Here is a 22860-nt window from a genome sequence, read left to right as displayed (position 1 = left end):
TCTCCAATGTCAGTGATATTAATAATTGAATATGTTTTGTTAATTTACTTTTTCCAAAAACAGCTGTCATTTTTGAAAGCATCAAGCATATTCAGATCCTGAGTAAAATGTGAGATTTCACAGTGGCTGGATGTTAAATCAAATTGTTGTGATACTCTATATCGTCGCTTCCCAAACACATGCGTGCACACGTGCAGACACATGCATCACACTGATCTGTCAAGAGGAGAATGAAATTAAAAGCCATAAAATGGAAAATATCTGTTTTTAGCTTTCAAACAACGGTCAGCTCCCTACTCTCCACTTCACGGCTGAGGATCGTGTGTGTGTGTGTGTGTGTGTGTGTGTGTGTGTGTGTGTGTGTGTGTGTGTGTGTGTGTGTGTGTGTGTGTGTGTGTGTCACTCTTCAGGCTTGCATTCGAGTAAAAAGCTATTATAGCTGCTGAAGCACAACAGCTTTCCTGCTGCATACATACCCTCATATCCACACTGAGATTCACACATATTAGTTGTTTCTGAAACTGCAAATCACAGCATGAGTGAATCAGAACGGCCAGATTAATGAAGAGAAGGCGAAGCGAGAGGAATGGGAGATCTGCTGAGATGGAAACAGAGAGGACAGGAGGGTGGAGACGGCAGAGAGGAGATGTAGGGAAGTGAGGTGAGCACAGGGACAGGTGAGTGTATCACACGGGGGGCGTCGAGCAGGAGCGTGTGAGTGATGTGTGACTGTATAGAACGGGGAAGGACATTTAGTGTGACACTACTCTGTGACAGAAGGATGAGTGGGAGGGCCAATCTCACACTCTTTTTTTATCACACAGACACCCACACACATAAACTCCTGCTGTGTCCTTGCTAAGTGTGTGTGTGTGGGGGGGGGGCATTTTAGCAGTTTCTCCAGAATTTCAAAATTCTTTGACAGGGGAGATTGTTGTAGGTTTTCCACAAAACTGCAAAGCTTGTTGCCGTATTTTTGCAATGAAATTGTGTGAACAAGTGGAAATGGCAAAACTCATGGATTTTTATTATGTTAATCATGCAAAAATCAAATGGAATCATTGTAGTGAGACATTTTAATTTTAAACTATTTTCTTTTTGGCACACACACATGCACACACACTGCCGCTCTCAATTTGTGATTTGTACGACACTAACGTGACGACTAATCATGCATATTTAATCTAACTCTCTAGAGTTGTTCAATACTTGCAATAGATCTGGACAAAACATCATCTGTTGTGGTGATTTGTCTGTTTTTTTTGGGGTTTTTTTGTGGAATTAGAGCTGAACTCTTCCAGGTGGGTGGAGAAACGGGCAACCGGGCATTGCAAACATTCTGTGTTTCAATCTGGGAGACTGGTGTGATCCCCAGGGGGCTGGAAGAAAGGACCAGTCATCCCACTCTGGAATAGAAAGAGTGATTACCTGGATTGCAGCAACTACTGGGATATTACACTGCTCTCAAGGATCATTCTTAATGGAATTTAGTCCCAGTTACTTGCCACTGAGTGACCAGAAGAGTCTGACTTTACATCCATGAACTCACTACGAACATTTACGCCTCCACTTTCCCCAGTATTTAGAGCTTAATCAGACTTGCTCAATGGCTCATGAACTTCTTTCCCACTGAGCATTTATGAAATCTTAGTAAGGTAATTGTGATTAGACAGGAAGATTTGCAGTATGTGACCCCATGTAGTTGCACCACAGTACAATGATGTCCTTAAAACTTTACAAAGGGTTTGAAGCGGCTCTGGCTATAAAATTGACATAAATGAACTTTGGCAGTAACATATACTGTATGTGTATGTTGAGCAAAATAAAAAAAAAACTTTTAAGGAAGAATGTTTCGTTTTTCTGTGGGTAGTTAGAAACAAAGAGCTGGTCTTAAATTTAAATGACAAAATATCGTGCACTGGAGATTTAGCCTCATGTACTGTATCTGCTCTGCAGAGATGCTCTAATGATATTCAGCAGAGAATGTAAAGGTGTACTGCTGACCCATTTGTTTAGATACAAGAGGATTTGCAGTCTATCTGTTTGCCAATAATCTGCCACACACTTGCTTCACATTAACATACAGCCAGGATATGTGATGAGATTAGCACCAGGACAACCAGATTAGCTGCTTCTGAGCAGATTATCATACTGATAGTCTTATTGTGAATTAATCACCTCAGCACAAGCGTTGCTCTTCACACACTTATGTGTTTGTGCACGTGCGTGAGTGTGCTTGTTTATGGGAGGTGTATGACACAATCTTCATACATAGAGCCTTTGTCGGAGGTCAGTGGTCTGTCAAAAGCCTGGTTGGGGATCAGTGATTCCAGTGTGTGTGTGTGTGTGAGATGTGTGGTGAAGGGTGCTGATGTTATTACATGGCCTAGTGCACAGGAGACAGAGAAACAGACACCCACTCTGTACACTATGAATCACAACCAACAGGACAAAATATTTCTTGTGTTTATATACTGTCATTGTGTGTGTGTGTGTGTGTGTGTGTGTGTGTGTGTGTGTGTGTGTGTGTGTGTGTGTGTGTGTGTGTGTGTGTGTGTGTGTGTGTGTGTGTGTGTGTGTGTGTGTGTGTGTGTGTGTAAGAGTGCCATTATGTGAGCAGTGCAGCCTTTAACCATTCTGGGTTTTACAACACAAGCATGAGGACATGTGGGACCAATTGAGAATGCAAATGCATTTTGATTGATGATTGGTCCCACAAAGAGGACAAACAAGGGGATGGGAATCTTCTTAAGCAAAGACACACAAAACATCTTCTGTGTTTATTTCCTGTTTTAGGGTTTCATGGCAGATATGTCTGAAAGAGATTTAAAAAAAAGAACAATCCACTCTCATGAGTGACTGGAAAAGGATCTGATGTTAGTTTGTCTATTGGAGTCAGTTCCAGAGCACCACCAAAGAATCCTCTGGACTGAAGTCCAGTCGTCTTGTGCATTTGTATGAAAACAATGCAGTTTTGTCAAGTGACCATATAAAGTAAATCTGAGACTGCACGGTTTACTTGCATGGACCAGGTGTTGACTTGGGTTGTGGAAACCAGCGGAAACCAGCATCTTTGGTGCTTTTTTTTTTTTTTTTTTTTTTTTGGAGAAGAAAGGTTTACTGACCTTGATTTTGTGGAATCGATGGAATTACACTGTTTAGGTTTGCAATTACTGCGACAGACTGGCATCCTGTCCAGGCTGCCGCCTCACGCTCTGTGACTTCTGGGATAGGCTCCAGCCCCCCCACGACCCTTAATTGGACTAAGCGGTTGAAGATGAGTGAGTGAGGCTTGCGATTATCCTGGATCAAAACTAACATCCAGACTCTCAATAGATTTCTCAACCAACAGAAATATATCGATATATGGTGAACGTGTTGAACTTGAAACTGTGCATAGTGCAAGATTTGTCTCTGGCATCGCCAGTTATACAGCTTTACAGTGGAGTAGTGAAGGATGTTAATACAAGAAAACAGATTTTAAAAAAGTCCTTCTTTGTGCCACTCCATCCAAGTTATTTATGTTCAGTGCGTTCAACTAAAACTGAAAGTCTACACTACAAAAACATCTTGGTTGTCGCACTTCAACTCCATCATGATGGTTTATCAGGGGGGAAAAATGGTCACTGTCCAAATTTCTTACTGCACAGAAAGGATTATAATGCTCACAGAACTGGTACTAGAATTCTGTTTTTTTTTTTCCCCCTTAACATTGTGATTCATTTATCATTTTGCTGATGTCTTGCGTCCGTCCCTGGAAATGATGTGGGAACCGTTAAGCATGAGCATGAAAGGGGAAAAAACAAACAATAAAACACAGCTGGCCAAAGGAAGGAGACATTCAGCACACACGACTAACACAGCTGCAAAGTATCAGTGATGTAGTTACAAATTTTTCACTTCTCTCTTGTCCGTGTTGAAAGCAGGGAACTTTGACTCTTCAGCCCACAGTGTCTTTGTCCAGGTATTATGCACTGACCTTTACTTTTCACACTTGGATTGCAAGAAGGTTCTGGGCTGAATTGCCTCTGTGGACAATCAGTTGTGCAGGCCGTGGCCTTTTTTATTATATTGACAGACATTATCTTTCCAACCCCTCTCATTCCGAGCTGTCAAATAACAAAGCTGTGATGTCTAATACTCTGGTTCAGGTCAAAATCAATGTTTGAGGAAAGATTTCTGACCTTCCTGGGTACAGTGCCACATGCCCATAAAGCTGTAGCTGGTGTTGCCTCACAGTACAGTGGTATCGAAGGATCCTCCAGAGAGAACTGGTGCCTAAGGCATCCTGATTTTGCAGTATTAAAGAAAAGTATAATTTACTAGTGAATCTTTTCCAGATCTTCAACAGCATTTAATAGGTTCATCATCTTATAAAAGCAATTAATCAGGTAATTCTGCAAAAAAAATCTGAGAAGCAAACAAATATAGTTATGGCTTTGTTTGTAGTTGGTTCCATTTATGGTAAACTTTAAAACAAGGACTTTAATCCCAACTCCTCAAGAACACTTGCCCTGCATATTAGCCATATTTCTGTGCTCTTACCATAGCTAATTAACTTAAGCCCCGGTCACACAGCACTAACGAAGGACACCGAAGGCAAAATGAAACAAAACAAGAAATCTGGACTTGCGATGACTTTCGGAGACATCGTTTAACCGTCGTCCAGCTTCTGTAGCTAGCACTTTGTCAGAATTTTCAAACTGTTGAAAAATGTGAAGGAATCCCGATGACAACTTCAATTCATCCGTATTCCTTTTTGCTTTGTCTTGACGGTTCCTCATCGTTTGCGTAATTCCCGTACTGTCAACGTTCCGTCGTCCAACTCCGACGTCTTGTGCAGACATTGACGATATCTGAACAGATCAATAACTAAAGATCTGACGAGCTGAACGTAACTCATCCATCTGTGGGATGAAAAACGACGTTGTCATACAGAAACAATAGCGACAAGAACGTTTGATCAACTACTTTAGCTATTTATGCACATTCCAGCCGCCTCTGGCTGGGGAGGCTGTGCACACACATACAAACAGCGTGCCACAAATGGCTGTGCACACATTCGCATACCATCTGTGGCTGGAACGTGCATGTGTGTGCACCCATTGTTGTTCTGAAGACAAACCTGTTGTCATGACAACCAGATCTCGCACCTGCAGGTGCTGTGGAGAGCGCAGAAATGATCACAGGCTGGCACTTTTTCTGTCAAGTCATGTCATCACGAATGTTTTGTTTTGATTTTGTTTTAAAAAGCAGCGGTTTTGTTTTGTTTTTTTATGTGCTCTGGACTCGCAGGCTTTTCAGTGATGGGAGAAGTACAGGCTCATTCGTCCACTTTTTCTCGACGATTTGTGATTTTGTGACTTTTTTCCTTCATTCAGCTAATGCCGTGTGCCGTTTGACCAGGCCCTTAGTTGTGTTCTGCCAGTCAAGAGGCAGAAGACACCAGGCTTGGCTAATCAGTTTTGAGAAGAGCAGGGAGTGATGGAAAATATGCAGAGCAGGTGCTCTACAGGAGCAGGGTGGGAGAGCCCTTACACTCTGAAGGCTGCATGTACACAAATATGCAAATAGAAATGCTTTGGTGAGTTCTCATCCTGCTGCATGGATCAAATCTCCAGAGAACTGTGTTGAACATTTTTAAAGGCTGCAGAAAACTGTTTGCTCGCAGGTGTTGGTTTGAATGTGACTGTGTTGTGGATGATATTGTGGATTCCGACGATTTCCTGTCTTGTCTGTTGTCTAAAATACGACAGACACTCACAGATACAAATTTCACACAGATTCAGTGCTCTTCCTCCTCCTGTCTTTCCTTCTGTCTCTCTCCAGGCTACCAGATCTCCTACCGCCTCAGCAGCAGGGACCCTCAGCGATGGACCACAGTCGAAGTTGGATCCAACGCTCGCCAGTTTACAGTCACCGGCCTTTTCTCGGAGCAGACCTATGAGTTCCGACTTACTGCTCGCACCGCAGTGGGCTGGGGGGAAGAACAAGAAGCTTTGGTTATTACTACAGAACGTAGAGGTAAAGGACAAATTAGCCATTTAACCCAGCAGGCTCAAGCTGTGTCCCCTGTGGGGCAGACAAATTAACACCACTTTAAGCAGAAGGGAGAAGTTTATTACTGAAATCACTTGGTGCTGCATTGATATGAAAACCTGCACTCTTTTGGCACTTGGTTCTACACGAGTGATTTAACCTGTATGAAAAATTGAGCAAACAAAAGCATTGGCTGCTGGGACTGCTCAATTATGGCAAGAATACTGATCATGATTATTTTGGCCACAGTTAAAATCACAGTTATTTAAGATAACTTGGGTTTGATTCCTGCTCACACTACCTGTCAGAGTCTTTGGATAAGACATTTAGAGCCTGATTTGCTAAAGGTGTGTGTGTGTGAGTGTGTAAAACATGCAGACACCATTGCACTCACAAATACAGCTGCATGTTGAGCTATTAACTGTACACAATGAGGATCGCATCTGTCAAATGCACAAAATAGCACATATTGTCTATTTATGAATATGCAATTTGGGATTTGTCCACTCAGGTGCACAAAATTCTGGAAGGGAGCATGCAGAGTTACCTGGCGCTGATAGTGTTCACATTTTGCGAGTTTGAAATGTTGGCGTTTAGTAATTGTGCCTGACAGAATACCGCTCCAGAATGCTCTTCCAGTACACAGGCTGCATAGCATTAAAAAAATAATTTATTGCAAATGTCTGACATGTTTAACTTTACTTTGTCCTTGTTTCTTTAGGAATAAATATCTCCATGGTTAATGGCAAATTCACACATAACACAAAAGTTGGTTGAACGAGGCAGGAACTGTCCGAAAAAGGCGGAAAAAAAAAACAATTGGCAAATCTCAAAAAATTCCAGCCGCTACTGGGATGGACAGAGGGTTGGACAGCCGTGCACAATCCTGCGGTGACAGTTTCGTGCACGCTTCTATGCATGCGCACGAACACAGTGCGACCACGTGAGAGGTGTGATTCTACAACGTGCTCGCACAGCAGCGGTAGAAATTACATATTGGACAAATAAACATGAATGTACTGTTCTGTTTAAATGTAAGACAGTCATGTTACTGGTAATGATTTTTAAGTGAAATGGTAAATGGCAATTGGACTGCATTCATGTAGCGCTTTTCCATCTGCATCAGATGCTCAAAGCACTTTACACATCAATGGCTCACATTCACATCAATGTCAGGCTACTGTCATGCAAGGCGCCCACTACACACCGGGAGCAACTAGGGGATTAAGGACCTTGCCCAAGGGCCCCAAGTGATTTTCCGGTCAGGCTGGGATTTGAACCAAGGATCTTCTGGTCTCAAGCCCAAGGCTTAACCACTGGACTATCACCTCCCCTAAGTAATGCCTGATGACTTGAGGGTCTGTGTTAGCTGCAGTAGCTTGTCGGCGACACGCCCACCTGTCTAGAGCAGCAAAGTGCTCACATGAATGGGTGCACGGCTCAGATGTAAAGTGTGGATTCATCACACATGGCAAAAAGAGCATTATTGCAAAATGGAATATGTATAAACAGTTGTTTAATGTTAGTTATGTTATATTTGTGATCACTGGAATTTTAAATTGAAATTGAAGTCAAAATTTGATTTATCACCCAGCTCTACTAGGTCTCCAGCAGTATTTAAGATAGAATACATGGTGGATACCAACTCTATAGTGAGGCTTTGTTGAGGAAGTAAGCAACAGCTTTGTGTATCTGGTGTCTTACGAATGATGGGAACAGTTGTTCATTATGTGTTATTTTGGTAACAAATGAAAAGTTTTTGAAATGATGGACATACAAATACACAAGAAAATATGTCAAAGATTATACTTTGACATGCATTTGGCCCTTACTTATTGTAGATTCTGTTTGTATCAGCTAAAGTTTAAGCTTTTAAAAAGTTATGAGCGCCACAGCTTAGGGTGGTAATTGGTGGTTGTCACTGTCAATGTCTTACCAAGTTGAAGTTAAAAAGAACAGAATGAGTTCAGACAGTTCATGACTGTGTTAGCAGCAGGGCATGCTGAATTGATTGTTGTTTTGCATGAAATATAAAAAATAAATAGTGTGACCATTTCAAAGTGTGGGTTGGTTTAGATGTAGGGGAAAAAACTGCATTTTTAAAATGTTGAAGTGCTCCTTAGCAAAAACTTGCAAATCACAAGTTATTTCCATCTCACAGGGTTAGAATACAAAAACTGTTTAGACTCTGTGCACCAGTAATCAAAAGTAGACAGTGGAGGCTTGCAAGAAACTGAAAGAGATTACTTTGTTGTAAAGTAAGAAAGGTCTCTGGCCAAACTCAAACCACAAATGTTTTGCTTTTATGGATTTTTGCAAACCCTACAGTGCTCTCCAAAAGTATTGGAACACTTGATAGTTCACACATTTAATTTGTTTATGGCATTTCAAATACAAAAAAATACAAATTTCTAAAATGATCTTTGTTGCACAGTCACTCAGTTTTTAAGAGCTGTCTACTCCGTACAGATTTAACATAGAGTGCCATGCTGTTTGTATTTCTTCATAATTGATGTAAATGATGTAAAGTCCAAGACATATTTAGTGACTTGGAAATGTTCATGTATCCATCCCCTGACTTGTCTGAAGAAAACTGGCAATAAAACTGATTATTTACGGGTATTATACCAAAGTGGCCCATTACTTATGCAACCCATCACCTTGGCTTTTATGTTTTATCAAGTTGTATAGATTTTTAGTTTGAGTTTAAGGAACACAGTTTTAGAATATTTTTTAGTATTTTTATTTATTAACTTTTGTATTTGAAATGACATAAACAAATGAAAATGTGTGAAATACCAAGTGTTCCAGTACTTTTGGAGGGCACTATAACTCTACTCGGACACTCCAAACTCTAGACTATGAGCCCATGAGATTGGTTTATTGATATCATCTACTCTGCATGCCAAGTAACTCTTGCTGTCTCGGCCTAAGTAAACATTGGCTGAACATTGACTGTTTGCTTTCCTCACCATATGTGGTGTAATACTTACAACCCTGTTGTGGGCGGGGAAAAAAGAGTTTGGAGGTGAGAAGGAGAATGATAATGACATTAGCTTCTTCTCCACATGGCACTTGTTAAATTGATGGAAGATTTAGCATTTCCACATGATTATTTGGGTCCTGGACACATTTTTTTTTATGTCATCTTCTGTAGTTTGCATCACCTTTCTCTGTTTCTACTTCAGTCACCAACCACACTCATACATTTATCACAGCCAAGATACAAACAACTGTGATTATAAGTGCTGCCAAATGAAGAATCAGTGTATATGATGTTATTTATCCAGCAGTGGTCACCAACTGAGAGAGCGATGATGATTATCAAGTGTTTTTAATTTGTTCAGTACAAAGTAAACAAAAACCTGCCACATGAGTTGAAATATGATTGTAACACTTTAAAATCAGACTACGTACATTAATTAACATAAGTTAATGTGGTTACCTGTGTTTGCTAATCATTTATTAATGTTGTTGATGTTAAGGTATTAAATTATTAACATTATTTGCTCATTTATAAATATGCTGAGCACCATTAATAAATGAATAATGACCTCCAGGGCAGTATGATATTGGAAAATACTGAGATTGCAAAATTTTATCTGTCAGGCAATAATAAAAAATAATATTAATACAACCCCAATTCCAGTGAAGTTGGGACATTGTGTAAAATGTAAATAAAAACAGAATACAATGAGTTTCAAATCATCTTCAACCTATATTTAATTGAATACACCACAAAGACAAGATATTTAATGGTCAAACTGATAAACGTTATTGTTATTGTACAAATATTTACTCATTTTGAAATGGATGCCTGCAACACGTTTCAGAAAAGCTGGGACAGTGGTATGTTTGCCACTGTGTTACATCACCTTTCCTTCTAACAACACTCAATAAGCGTTTGGGAACTGAGGACACTAATTGTTGAAGCTTTGTAGGTGGAATTGTTTTCCATTCTTGCTCGATGTGTGACTTCAGTTGTTCAACAGTCCGGGGTCTCTGTTGTCGTATTTTGCACTTTATAATACGCCACACATTTTCAATGGGCGACAGGTCTGGACTGCAGGCAGGCCAGTCTAGTATCCGCACTCTTTTATTACGAAGCCACGCTGTTGTAACACGTGCAGAATGTGGCTTGGCATTGTCTTGCTGAAATAAGCAGGGACGTCCTTGAAAAGACGTCGCTTGGATGGCAGCATGTGTTGCTCCAAAACCTGGATGTACCTTTCAACATTGATGGTGCCATCACAGATGTGTAAGTTGCCCATGCCATGGGCACTAACACACGCCCATACCATCACAGATGCTGGCTTTTGAGCTTTGCGCTGGTAACAATCTGGATGGTCTTTTTCCTCTTTTGTCCGGAGGACATGGCATCCATGATTTCCAAAAACAATTTGAAATGTGAACTCATCAGACCACCGCACACTTTTCCACTTTGAGTCTGTCCATTTCAAATGAACTCGGGCCCAGAGAAGGCATTGGTGTTTCTGGATGTCGTTGATGTATGGCTTTCACTTTGCATGGTAAAGTTTTGACTTGCACTTGTCGATGTAACAACGAATTGTGTTAACTGACAATGGTTTTCTGAAGTGTTCCTGAGCCCAGGCGGTAAGATCCTTTACACAATGTTGTAATTTTTTAATGCAGTGCTGCTTGAGGGATCAAAGGTCACGGGCATTCAATGTTGGTTTTCGGCATTGCTGCTTACGTGTAGAAAGTTCTCCAGATTCTCTGAATCTTCTGATTATATTATGGACTGTAGATGATGGAATCCCTAAATTCCTTGCAATTGAACATTGAGAAACATTGTTCTTAAACTGTTGCACTATTTTTTTCCAAGCATTTGTTCACAAAGTGGTGATCCTCACCCTATCTTTGCTTGTGAACAGCTGAGACTTTTGGGGATGCTCCTTTTATACCTAATCATGACACTCACAATTAGTGTCCTCAGTTCCCAAATGCTTATTGAGTGTTAGAAGGAAAGGTGATGCAACGCAGTGGTAAACATACCACTGTCCCAGCTTTTTTTTAAATGTGTTGCAGGCATCCATTTAAAAATGAGCAAATATTTGCACAAAAACAGTAAAGTTTATCAGTTTGAACATTAAATATCTTGTAAAAAAGAAGAACAGCTGGTGCAACACATAGGCAAGTGCTGAAAAATTGAATAAGGTTCTGAAAACATACAAAAAAGTATACAAAAGAGACTAACGTTTCGACGTGAAAGTCACAACTTCATCAGAGTCCTACTTTTTTGTATGTTTTCAGCACCTACTTCTGTGTTGCACCAGCTGTTTTTATTTTTTACAAATCAGTCCTATCTGGTTGCACCAGATTTGTTTGTGCTATACAGAAGTGCGGAGAACTCTCCTTTTTATTAAATATCTTGTCTTTGTGGTGTATTCAGTTAAATATAGGTTGAAGAGGATTTGCAAATCATTGTATTCTGTTTTTATTTACAGTTTACAAAACATCCCAACTTCATTGGAATTGGGGTTGTAATTTGTCATTACATTTGCATGTCATTTTTTGTTTTTTTTTTAAATCCCTACTCAAATTGCAACACACATACCGAACAAAAATACTGGACTTTCAGAAATGCAAAAAGACAGTGAACAAATAATTTACTCTTATTACAAAACAATTACAAAAATATTTTAATGTACAAAAATAAACTGTGGTGCCTATGAACTTTGGAAAACTGGTGCATCATGGATAGGGGTATGAATCTTTCAGTATCTCATGATTCGATTCAACTACACTTCATGCAGTCACAATTTCATTCAAATAATTTTCAATTAAAAAATCAATTTTCAATTCTAAAATAATTCAGTAGATCTACTAATTTAAGTATCTGCTCAAGTTGCTGCAGTGTGCAAAGAAGGGTGGTCTGGCAAATTATATCATGAAAGCAAAGTGTGGCTAAGATTTAATAGTTTTTTAATTGAAAAAGGCAATGGAAACAAAAATAAATCTATGACTAAAGGTATTTGTTTTCCGTGATGCTGCAGGGGTGCAGGTCTTTTGAAATGAAAGAGATGTTGGATGTAGTTATTCTTTTTGCACATTCACAATTGGCTGGAAATTTGTTAAAGTGAAGCAAAATAACATATTCAAATTTATTTATTTTGTATAGCGCCAAAAAACAAAGCTGCATCAAGACGCCTCACCACAAGTAAGGGCTAACCTTACCAACCCCTATAACAAGCACACAGGTGACAGTAGTAAGAAAAACACTTTCTCTGATGATTAAAAAGTAAAATAAAAAAAATAAGATTCGTAATATTTTTATCTACTGTAAGAGTCACAACGTGAGCCATTTTAAGTTAAAGTTAAATAGGATGCAATCTTCATATTTAATTGTTTTGTGTTATATTTCTTGCAAATATTTCATGTCATTTATGTTATACATAGGTCATGAATAATGTTAAAAGTGTTAACATATTAACATTAGATGGATATCGCATTTGCTGCCTTATTCAAACATTAACATACAGTAAATAAGCATTATTCTCCTCGTCAAATACTTGTAAGTCATCCTCTGAATACCTCTGAAGTGATTTTGATCTGTACGTGTTGGATGTTAACACCTGGCTCAGGCAGCTGGCTGTTATTCATGGTCACTGTCAAGAGTTTGACAGGAGGACATTTGGTGTGAAAAATAAAATGCGGAGCTCTGTCATGATATTGCGGACTTTTATTCCAACATCACAGAACGTAGCTCAGACATTTTCTGTCAGGAGACATGACTTAAATGTGCACTGTGTGAATGCGCTACATGAATGCTGCAGTGTGAAAATCAAGTGCTCCCTGTGAAACAGTGTACTTGCTTTTTCACAGAACCATTTCACGGATTGTGGGCTGTTAGTGTGGCTGCACTGGAACAAATAAGTTGCCTACAAAATTCTGAACATTCTTGTAGTCAGTTTACATGCTGTCACGTGTGACTGTGATTATTTGTAGATGTCTCAGTACAAAAAAAAAATAGAAGGGGAAAAATGTGAAACACTGTAAAGAATAAAAAGTTGGGTCAACTTAAAAAGGTAATGCAACAACTGGTAAAAGGTTTCTCAGTTTTATCAACTTTAGGCCTGATAGTTGTGCTGACTGGAGAATTTTGTTTCTCATGGTCTGAGAGTCCTTCAGGTGCCTTTTGCCAAACTCCAGGTGGGCTGCCATGTGCCTTTTACTGTGGAGTGGCTTCCGTCTGGCCACTCTACCATACAGGCTTGATTGGTGGATTGCTGCAGAGATGGTTGTCCTTCTGGAAGGTTCTCCTCTCCCCACAGAGGAATGCTGGAGCTCCGATAGAGTGACCATCGGATTCTTGGTCACCTCCCTGACTAAGGTCCTTCTCCCCAGTTGCTCAATTTAGATGGGCAGCCAGTTCTAAGAAGAGTCCTGAGCTTCACGGAAAAGGCTGTGAATACTTATGTACATGTGATTTCTTATTTTTAATAAGTTTGCAAAAATTATAAGTTTGTAAAAATTAAAAAAAAATTATATTGACATTATGGGGTATTGTGTGGATAATTTTGAGGAAAACAATAAACTTCACCCATTTTGGAATAAGGCTGTAACATAAGAAAATGTGGAAAAAGTGAAGCGCTGTGAATACTTTCTGTATGCACCGTACCTCTTAATTACTGTTTAGTCATTGCTTATTACTGCATTATCTAATGTAAATTAATGTACCCTTCTTGTCAAAAGTTACCAGTGTGGCTTTAAAAATGTATTTGCATTGCTGGTGTGTCAGCAGTGGAATGCATGAATAACTTTGGTCTGAATGAAGTGCACAGCCTTGATATGTCATTGCTGATCTCATACTCTCATTTCCCTTGGCAGACGGCTATGTGCACTTTTGGTAATGTGTTGAAGGCTAAAAAAGTCAGAGTATTATAATGTGACAGTAAAGTGAATCTGTAAGAAATCCTGAAATCATGGTGTCAGACTAATGTAGTGCATTTTAATTGGCTCAGATATAACATCAGCAGCATCGTTACCAGGATTTCTTTGGAATAGAAGTCCGTGGATCCCTGTTCCACTTCACTAACATAATGGGCCATTCTGTCTGTGAGATAGACAGAATAGCCTAATAGAGATTTCTTTCTGATGATCCTGAAGAGACCAACTTAATCCCCAGAAAAGGAAAATTGGCTATTTTGACCATGTGTGCATCTGTGTGTTTGCGCATGCATGTGCCTACATGCATGAGAGAGAAAACTACTGAACTACTACTCCAGTGAGCCAGAATTGTCTGTACTGAAATTTATCTGTATGAGGATGTTAAGTCATAATGGACAACGTATTTAACAGCACTCATCCGCCTCCACTGCCACCTTTTTTTTCTTTGCCACTGCCTTTTTCGCTCTTTTTATCTCCTGCTCTTCTCATTCTCTCGTGTCCTCTTTTCAACCATTTTTCACCTCTACAGCCACCCCATGTACACACCTCTTCTGCAGCTCTGGGAAAATGGTATAATATCAGGAAAAGACTGAAGGCGCATTAGTGGAAGAACAAGGGAGAGAGAGAGAGAGGGAGGAGGTGAAACAAACAGAATTGAGCTAAATTACTTGTGATAAGGACGAACAAAGGAAGGAAAGCGAGTAAGTGTCAGCGTGACTGCACTTGTGCTTATGTTTGAGAGCATAAGTGCAGATTATTTAAAGTTCAGAGAGAATCGATAGCGCTTTTATTTCTAGGCTTAATCGATAACCTGACGCCCCTGAAATTAAAGTGTTAGGCCCTCAACATTGTGTAATTTTGTGTGTGTGTGTGTGTGCACGTGTACACATCACACAACTACTGGCGACACAGACGCAGAGATATACTGATGGAGAGGGCCGTGTTTCATCTCCTAATTGAGTACCAATGACACATAGACCACCAATCTGTTGAGAAATTGTTTCTTTGATGCTGGTGTGGTTAGATGTCTTGTTTTATTTAAACACATTCGTGCTTTGCAATACTCACACTGATGCAGAATGTGAAGTGTAACACCAGGCTGCCCGTGCTATTTGCAGTAGCATATGGTGTACAGTAGTTTTGGTGTCAGAGAGTATTTGTTTAGGGCCAAGTTCAAAAATAATGAAGCCTAACTGCTGATTTGCATTGCATTTGTCATGAACAAGCTGTTATTTTATTTAGCACCATCCAGATTTATCTGTGAGTTGTCTATAGTCTCTTTGACAGGTACTGAAAATTTCATGGAAAAATTCCGCACGGTTCCAGAGATATGTGCGAAATTTACCCCAAAAATAGCACTTTTTTCATCAATTTTGTGTGACATTGATATTTAGCATTATTATCACTTTACTGAGGCGTTGCTAGGCTGGTATCGTAGATTTACGTCAACGCAATCTGGCTATACCCGCCCGCTGTGCGTAAACAAATGTCGTCATAGCGCAGCACAAAACTCTCTGCAGAGGAAAACATAAAAAGGAGAGAAGTGTGTGTGTGTTGGTCCCAATATGGATATTCTGGATGATTTTCTCATGGATAGTACAACAATGAACAGTGCAGCCAAAGCAGCCAGCTTAATGAGGATGCACTGCCGAATTCAGAGAACAGTGCGTGTCAGCCGACACAACGCACTGTCGAATTTGGAGAGCAGCGCATGCCAGCCGGCACGACAAAAGTTAAAGTGAGCCAACTTGTTATGTACGCGTTACATGTTGTGGATCTCAGTAAAGTGATAATAATGCAAATAACATGCATTTGTTGTGCAGTATGCATTTTCTGAGTCCCTCCGTCCATGCCGTCGCCCAAAATGACAGATATTCGCCCTCGTCTAACTCGGGCAAATATGTCATTTTGGGTGACTGGGCGTGGACATCAGACCTCTGAAAATGCATACCGTGCTCCAAAAGCATATTATTGTATTATTATCTTTTAAAGTTGAACGTTAAAGAATTAACCTTATATTTACTACAGAAGATACCTCCAACTGTTGTCACAAGCGTTACGTTCTAGCACATTATAGTATATACGCACTGATAATTTCTAGCAATGACTGAACCGAGACCAATAGAAATATTGAAACACTGATATATAACATACCTAAAATGATAACTTTAACAAATTTGATGGTTATGTCATACTTTGGCTTCATTATTTTTTAACTCGGCCTTAGGTGGCAATTTGTACATTATATATATTTATATAATCACTGTATAGCTCCTAGTCATTTGATTGGTGGTTTGTATGTCACATGATATGTATTATTCGTACCATTTGCCATTATGTTCCATTGACCATGCAGTTTTGGTTCTATTTTGTGTGCAATTTTGGTTCTATACGTTTTGTCCTATTGCACGCCGCCACGTGCTCACACTAGGTGGTTAGCTGGACACAGTGCCCAGACTCACTGAGAAATGCATGAGATAGCTGGATGCATTGAGGGGGGCTCGAGAGCGAGTCGGGGAGGGTCCTGAGAAAGCAGTGTTTGTCAGAGTCAGAGCCGCGCAGATGGGGCATCTCACTACCAAGCTTTGGCAGACACTGTAGGACCAGGAAAGGTGTACGTCCCTTTTCTCTTCTTTATAAGTTAATGAAATATCAAATGACAAGGATCTATTTTAGGCATTATATAAACGATTTAATGCGTCATTGAATGGAACATTTCATCTTTCACCTCATGAAATATTCTTACTATTGCATTCATAAATATTCATTATTTGTGTGTGTGTGTGTATGTATGTATGTATGTATATATATATATATATATATATATATATATATACAGTGAGGAAAATAAGTAATTGAACACCCTGCAATTTTGCAGGTTCTCCCACTTAGAAATCATGGAGGGGTCTGAAATTTTCATCTTAGGTGCATGTCCACTGTGAGAGACATAATCTAAAAAAAAATCCAGATATTCTTACTATTGCATTCATAAATATTCATTATTTTTGTGTGTGTGTGTGTGTGTGTGTGTATGTATGTATGTATGTATATATATATATACTCAACAAAAATATAAATGCAACACGTTTGGTTTTGCTCCCATTTTGTATGAGATGAACTCAAAGATCTAAAACTTTTTCCACATACACAATATCACCATTTCCCTCAAATATTGTTCACAAACCAGTCTAAATCTGTGATAGTGAGCACTTCTCCTTTGCTGAGATAATCCATCCCACCTCACAGGTGTGCCATATCAAGATGCTGATTAGACACCATGATTAGTGCACAGGTGTGCCTTAGACTGCCCACAATAAAAGGCCACTCTGTAAGGTGCAGTTTTGTTTTATTGGGAGGGGATACCAGTCAGTATCTGGTGTGACCACCATTTGCCTCATGCAGTGCAACACATCTCCTTCGCATCATCCGTGAAGAGAACACCTCTCCAACATGCCAAATGCCAGCGAATGTCAGCATTTGCCCACTCAAGTCGGTTACGACGACGAACTGGAGTCAGGTCGAGACCCCGATGAGGACGACGAGCATGCAGATGAGCTTCCCTGAGACGGTTTCTGACAGTTTGTGCAGAAATTCTTTGGTTATGCAAACCGATTGTTTCAGCAGCTGTCCGAGTGGCTGGTCTCAGACGATCTTGGAGGTGAACATGCTGGATGTGGAGGTCCTGGCCTGGTGTGGTTACACGTGGTCTGCGGTTGTGAGGCTGGTTGGATGTACTGCCAAATTCTCTGAAACACCTTTGGAGACGGCTTATGGTAGAGAAATGAACATTCAATACATGAGCAACAGCTCTGGTTGACATTCCTGCTGTCAGCATGCCAATTGCACGCTCCCTCAAATCTTGCGACATCTGTGGCATTGTGCTGTGTGATAAAACTGCACCTTTCAGAGTGGCCTTTTATTGTGGGCAGTCTAAGGCACACCTGTGTACTAATCATGGTGTCTAATCAGCATCTTGATATGGCACACCTGTGAGGTGGGATGGATTATCTCAGGAAAGGAGAAGTGCTCACTATCACAGATTTAGACTGGTTTGTGAACAATATTTGAGAGAAATGGTGATATTGTGTATGTGGAAAAAGTTTTAGATCTTTGAGTTCATCTCATACAAAATGGGAGCAAAACCAAAAGTGTTGCGTTTATATTTTTGTTGAGTGTATATATATATATATATATATATATATATATATATATATATATATATATATATATATATACAGTGAGGAAAATAAGTAATTGAACACCCTGCAATTTTGCAGGTTCTCCCACTTAGAAATCATGGAGGGGTCTGAAATTTTCATCTTAGGTGCATGTCCACTGTGAGAGACATAATCTAAAAAAAAATCCAGATATTCTTACTATTGCATTCATAAATATTCATTATTTTTGTGTGTGTGTGTGTGTGTATGTATGTATGTATAATACATACATAATCTAAAAAAAAATCCGGAAATCACAATGTATGATTTTTTTAATAATTTATTTGTATGTTACTGCTGCAAATAAGTATTTGAACACCTACCAACCAGCAAGAATTCTGCCTCACACAGACCTGTTAATTTTTCTTTAAGAAGCCCTCTTATTCTGCACTCTTTACCTGTATTAATTGCACCTGTTTGAACTTGTTATCTGTATAAAAGACACCTGTTCACACACTCAATCATTCACATTCCAACCTATCCACCATAGCCAAGAACAAAACTGTCTAAGGACACCAGGGACAAAACTGTAGACCTGCACAAGGCTGGGATGGACTACAGGACAACAGGCAAGCAGCTTGGTAGAAGACAACAACTGTTATGATTATTTATTAGAAAGTGGAAGAAACACAAGATGACTGTCAATCTCCCTCGGTCTGGGATTCCATGCAAGATCTCACTTTGTGGGGAAAGGATGATTCTGAGAAAGCTCAGAACTACACAGGAGGACCTGGTCAATGACCTGAAGAGAGCTGGGACCACAGTCACAAAGATTACATTAGTAACACATGATGCTGTCATGGTTTAAAATCCTGCAGGGCAGCAAGGTCCCCCTGCTCAAGCCAGCACATGTCCAGGCCCATTTGAAGTTCACCAGTGATCATCTGGATGATCCAGAGGAGGCATGGGAGAAGGTCATGTGGTCAGATGAGACCAAAATAGAGCTTTTTTGGAATCAACTCCACTTAGCATGTTTAGAGGATGAGAACAAAGAAAACCATCCCAACCGTGAAGCATGGGGGTGGAAACATCATACTCTGGGGGTGCTCTTCTGCAAAGGGGACAGGACGACTGCACCGTATTGACGGGAGGATGGATGGGATCATGTATTGCAAAATTTTGGCAAACAACCTCCTTCCCTCAGTAAGAGCATTGAAGATGGGTCATGGCTGGGAGTGGAGGAGTGGACCAAAATCCCTGCTGCAGCGTGTGCAAACCTGGTGAAAAACTACAGGAAACGTTTGACCTCTGTAATTGCAAACAAAGGCTACTGTACCAAATATTAACATTGATTTTCACAGGTGTTGAAATACTTATTTGCAGCAGTAACATACAAATAAATTATTAAAAAATCATACATTGTGATTTCCAGATATATATATATATGTATATATATATGTATATATATATATATATATATATATATATATATATATATATATATATATATATATATGTATATATATATGTATATATATATATATATATATATTATATCCGGAGAGGAGACCCTACTCACCAATACAGTCAGTACCTGTGCATAACTAGGGGGTTGTCAAAGATCACGTGAGGTTTTGTCTCCCTTAAGCTTATCAAAATTAGAAGTGCACATATAGTTAAATATAGTCACAGTAACTTACTGGATGATCAGATAATTAAAACAACGTTGTTTTTTGTTGGATGAACCAAAGAGAAGGAAAGAATATATAATTGTGTGTGTGTGTGTGTGTGTGTGTGTGTGTGTGTGTGTGTGTGTGTGTGTGTGTGTGTGTGTGTGTGTGTGTGTGTGTGTGTGTGTGTGTGTGTGTGTGTGTGTGTGTGTGTGTGTGTGTGTGTGTGTGTGTTGCTCTACCATTCTTGGGTACAAATAGAAAGTCTCCAAGGGAAAAAAGTTTGGAAACCATTTATTTGGTGCACAAATGAACATGAGAAAAGTTTAAAATTTTTACTAAAGTTCAAATGCTTAAATAAATTTTATATATAATACTTTTCATTGTGAATTGTTCTACAGAATTTTGTGAGACTCTGGTGGGCGGTCAATGGAACACAATGGCAAGAAACCTTTGCACATTTTAATGTTAAATGCATCAATCTGATGCACTTGGAGAGCAAAAATAAGAGGCAAGAACTGTTCAGGAATTTGTGTTCCTGGAAATTATTTTGTACGCTAGTAGTAATTTAATCATTTAATCATAAACACTTTTGCTGTATAGACATGACTGATTATGTCACAGCACAAAAGTCACACCTACAAAGCATGGCACACACACACACACACACACACACATGAGAAGGGACATATAAACATGTACTATATGCAAGTTTCTTAAGTCGGGACTTTCTGATGGTATGGTGAAATGACCTGCCCATTGGACCCTAGAATTAAGTTGGCAAGTAAGTGGTAAATGGACTACATTTATATAGCGCTTTTCCATCTGAATCAGACGCTCAAAGCGCTTTACAAATAATGCCTCACATTCACCCCAATGTCAGGGTGCTTCTATACAAGGCGCTCACTACACACCGGGAGCAATAGGGGATTAAAGACCTTGCCCAAGGGCCCTTAGTGATTTTCCAGTCAGGCTGGGATTTGAACCCAGGATCTTCTGGTCTCAAGCCCAATGCCTTAACCACTGGCATTGGTTAAGGCATTAATGATGCCATTTTGGCAGTGCTTGACAATACTTAACTCCCAGCGAAACCATAAATAAGTCAAGGGGTGGAGTATTGGCAAGACCCACTGACATCAATGTTGCCGAGGCTAACTTTAAAGCTGCACTATGGCTAACAAGCTTGGTAACCTGGGTTCAGGTCATTGAATAAATTATAACTGTGCAGACTGTTCAGTGATTCCTATAACAGGTGGCTTTGGTGTGGATATTAAAACATATGACTGACATATAATGTCAATAATCATAACATTACCCAACAATGTGTTTTTGTATCAGACTGTAAACATGTTAGTTTTAGCTGTAAAACTGGATATTTTCTGTGGCTTCTGTACAGATTGACTCACCACCCTGAAATGGCCATTCAAGGAACTGCAGGTTTTTTTCACTTCTGTGTAGGTTTAGTTCTTCTGCACCAGCGTTACCGCTTGGGTGGGACAAACTAAGCTACATTCTTGGGAATGTATATTGTTTATGAAACTTAAACTACTCTAGAAATATTGTTGTGTTCTTTTCCCCTTCTTACGTTTCCACTTTGATTTCCCTGTTCCCGTCTTTGTCACTGTCACTTGTTCTGCCTTGTCTCATTCTGTTTTTCCTCTTATCTGCTACTTTCATCTTCTCTCACACTCATCTCTTCACCTCCTAACTATCATCTGACTGCATTTACAGAACGTCCCCAGCCACCCAGGAAGTTGTCTGTTCCACAAGATGGGGTTGAGTCTCGTCAAGCCCGCCTTCACTGGGTGAACGGTGGCTCGGGCTCTTCCCCACTGAGGTACTTCACCCTGCAGATCAAAGAACTACCCAGCGGGGAATGGAAAACACACACCGCTGACGTCCCGCACAACCTGACCATCTGGACTGTTGACAGGTACATGATACAGTAAACACAATGCAGGTTTAAAATTCAGACATTTATTTCTGACTGCACTTTAGCAGCACAAAACAGCAGCATGAAGCTCTGACAGAATGTAAACACTGAGAATAGTATTTGATCATATGAAAATGGACCTGACAGGCTGTGGGTCTGTGCTGTATGTGGATATTACGTTATTCTTCAGCGTGTTTCATTACTCTTTGCTGTATCCCCATGATCCTTGATGGTTTACCAGCATCCTGAATGCATTTTAAACCACATGGGATTTACATTCAGATTCCCAGCTCTCATCTGTGATAATCATGTGGGAGCTACGACAACACAAAAGTGCTCACTCAGAGAGCAACACAACCACAAAAACTCAGGCATGTAGAGAAAATCCACTTTTCAACAGTGAAGTTCATTATTCATTGATACCGTAATGTGTGGTTCTGTGTGGCCTTGACATTTGATCATTTGTGTCCAAAATTGAATCAATTTGTCTTTGACAGACACACAACTCTTCCACCCTGTTTAATTCACATGGGCTCCAAGCTGTTTGAGTCAAATTAGTTACAACCTTAAGTTTGACCTCTCACAGTCACCCAAGGTTAAAGGTCATTTGACAAGTCAAAACCTTGATCTCTGACCTTGATCATTGACAGATCCAAATGAAATTTAAATCACTTTTTCCCATTCATTGCTTCAATGTACCAATGTTTGATTAAAAAAAAAACAGATTATTTTCTTAAGATATCTAGCACATACATACAAGCATAGATACATGAAAACAATCACAAGATGCAGGGCTGCACGATATATCATCGAGATGTGCATGTGTGCAATTGCTGCAACACAGTCGCAATGTGACATAATTAAATTAAACATGCACATTTACATTGCCAAGTGATAAGGGTAAAAATCCACTTTCGTTTTTCATGACTAACCAACAATAAATGTCAAAGACTGAATTTACTGGAATAAAGGATCCTGTTAATGCAAGTGTCTGACATGCACCTTCTCCCTCGCTACGCTGCATGCATCAATCATGTTCTAAGGTGGGGGAAAAAAGCAACCGGCTCTCTCGCAACTTGTCTTTTTTTTTTTTTGGTGGCCAAAAACAATTCTTTTGGAAAATGGGTCCCAGAGTGGATAAATCTGAAAA

General features: G+C 39.7%; 1 protein-coding gene across 3 annotated transcripts in view; it reads left to right on the top strand.

Annotated features, from left to right (window-relative positions):
- LOC117527072 (protein sidekick-1-like) overlaps nt 1-22860 on the top strand; it is a 747725-nt gene that overhangs the window by 667573 nt on the left and 57292 nt on the right. For all 3 annotated transcript variants that reach the window (XM_034189250.1, XM_034189251.1, XM_034189252.1), the window contains 2 exons: nt 5830-6024; nt 21509-21710. In XM_034189250.1, coding sequence (XP_034045141.1) covers nt 5830-6024; nt 21509-21710 — 397 coding nt within the window. The remainder of the gene's footprint in view (nt 1-5829; nt 6025-21508; nt 21711-22860) is intronic.

This window comes from Thalassophryne amazonica, chromosome 15 (assembly GCF_902500255.1).
Source record: "Thalassophryne amazonica chromosome 15, fThaAma1.1, whole genome shotgun sequence".
Taxonomy (NCBI): domain Eukaryota; kingdom Metazoa; phylum Chordata; class Actinopteri; order Batrachoidiformes; family Batrachoididae; genus Thalassophryne; species Thalassophryne amazonica.
The sequence above is the reverse complement of the archived record's forward strand: the minus strand, read 5'-3'. Positions and strand labels throughout refer to the sequence as shown.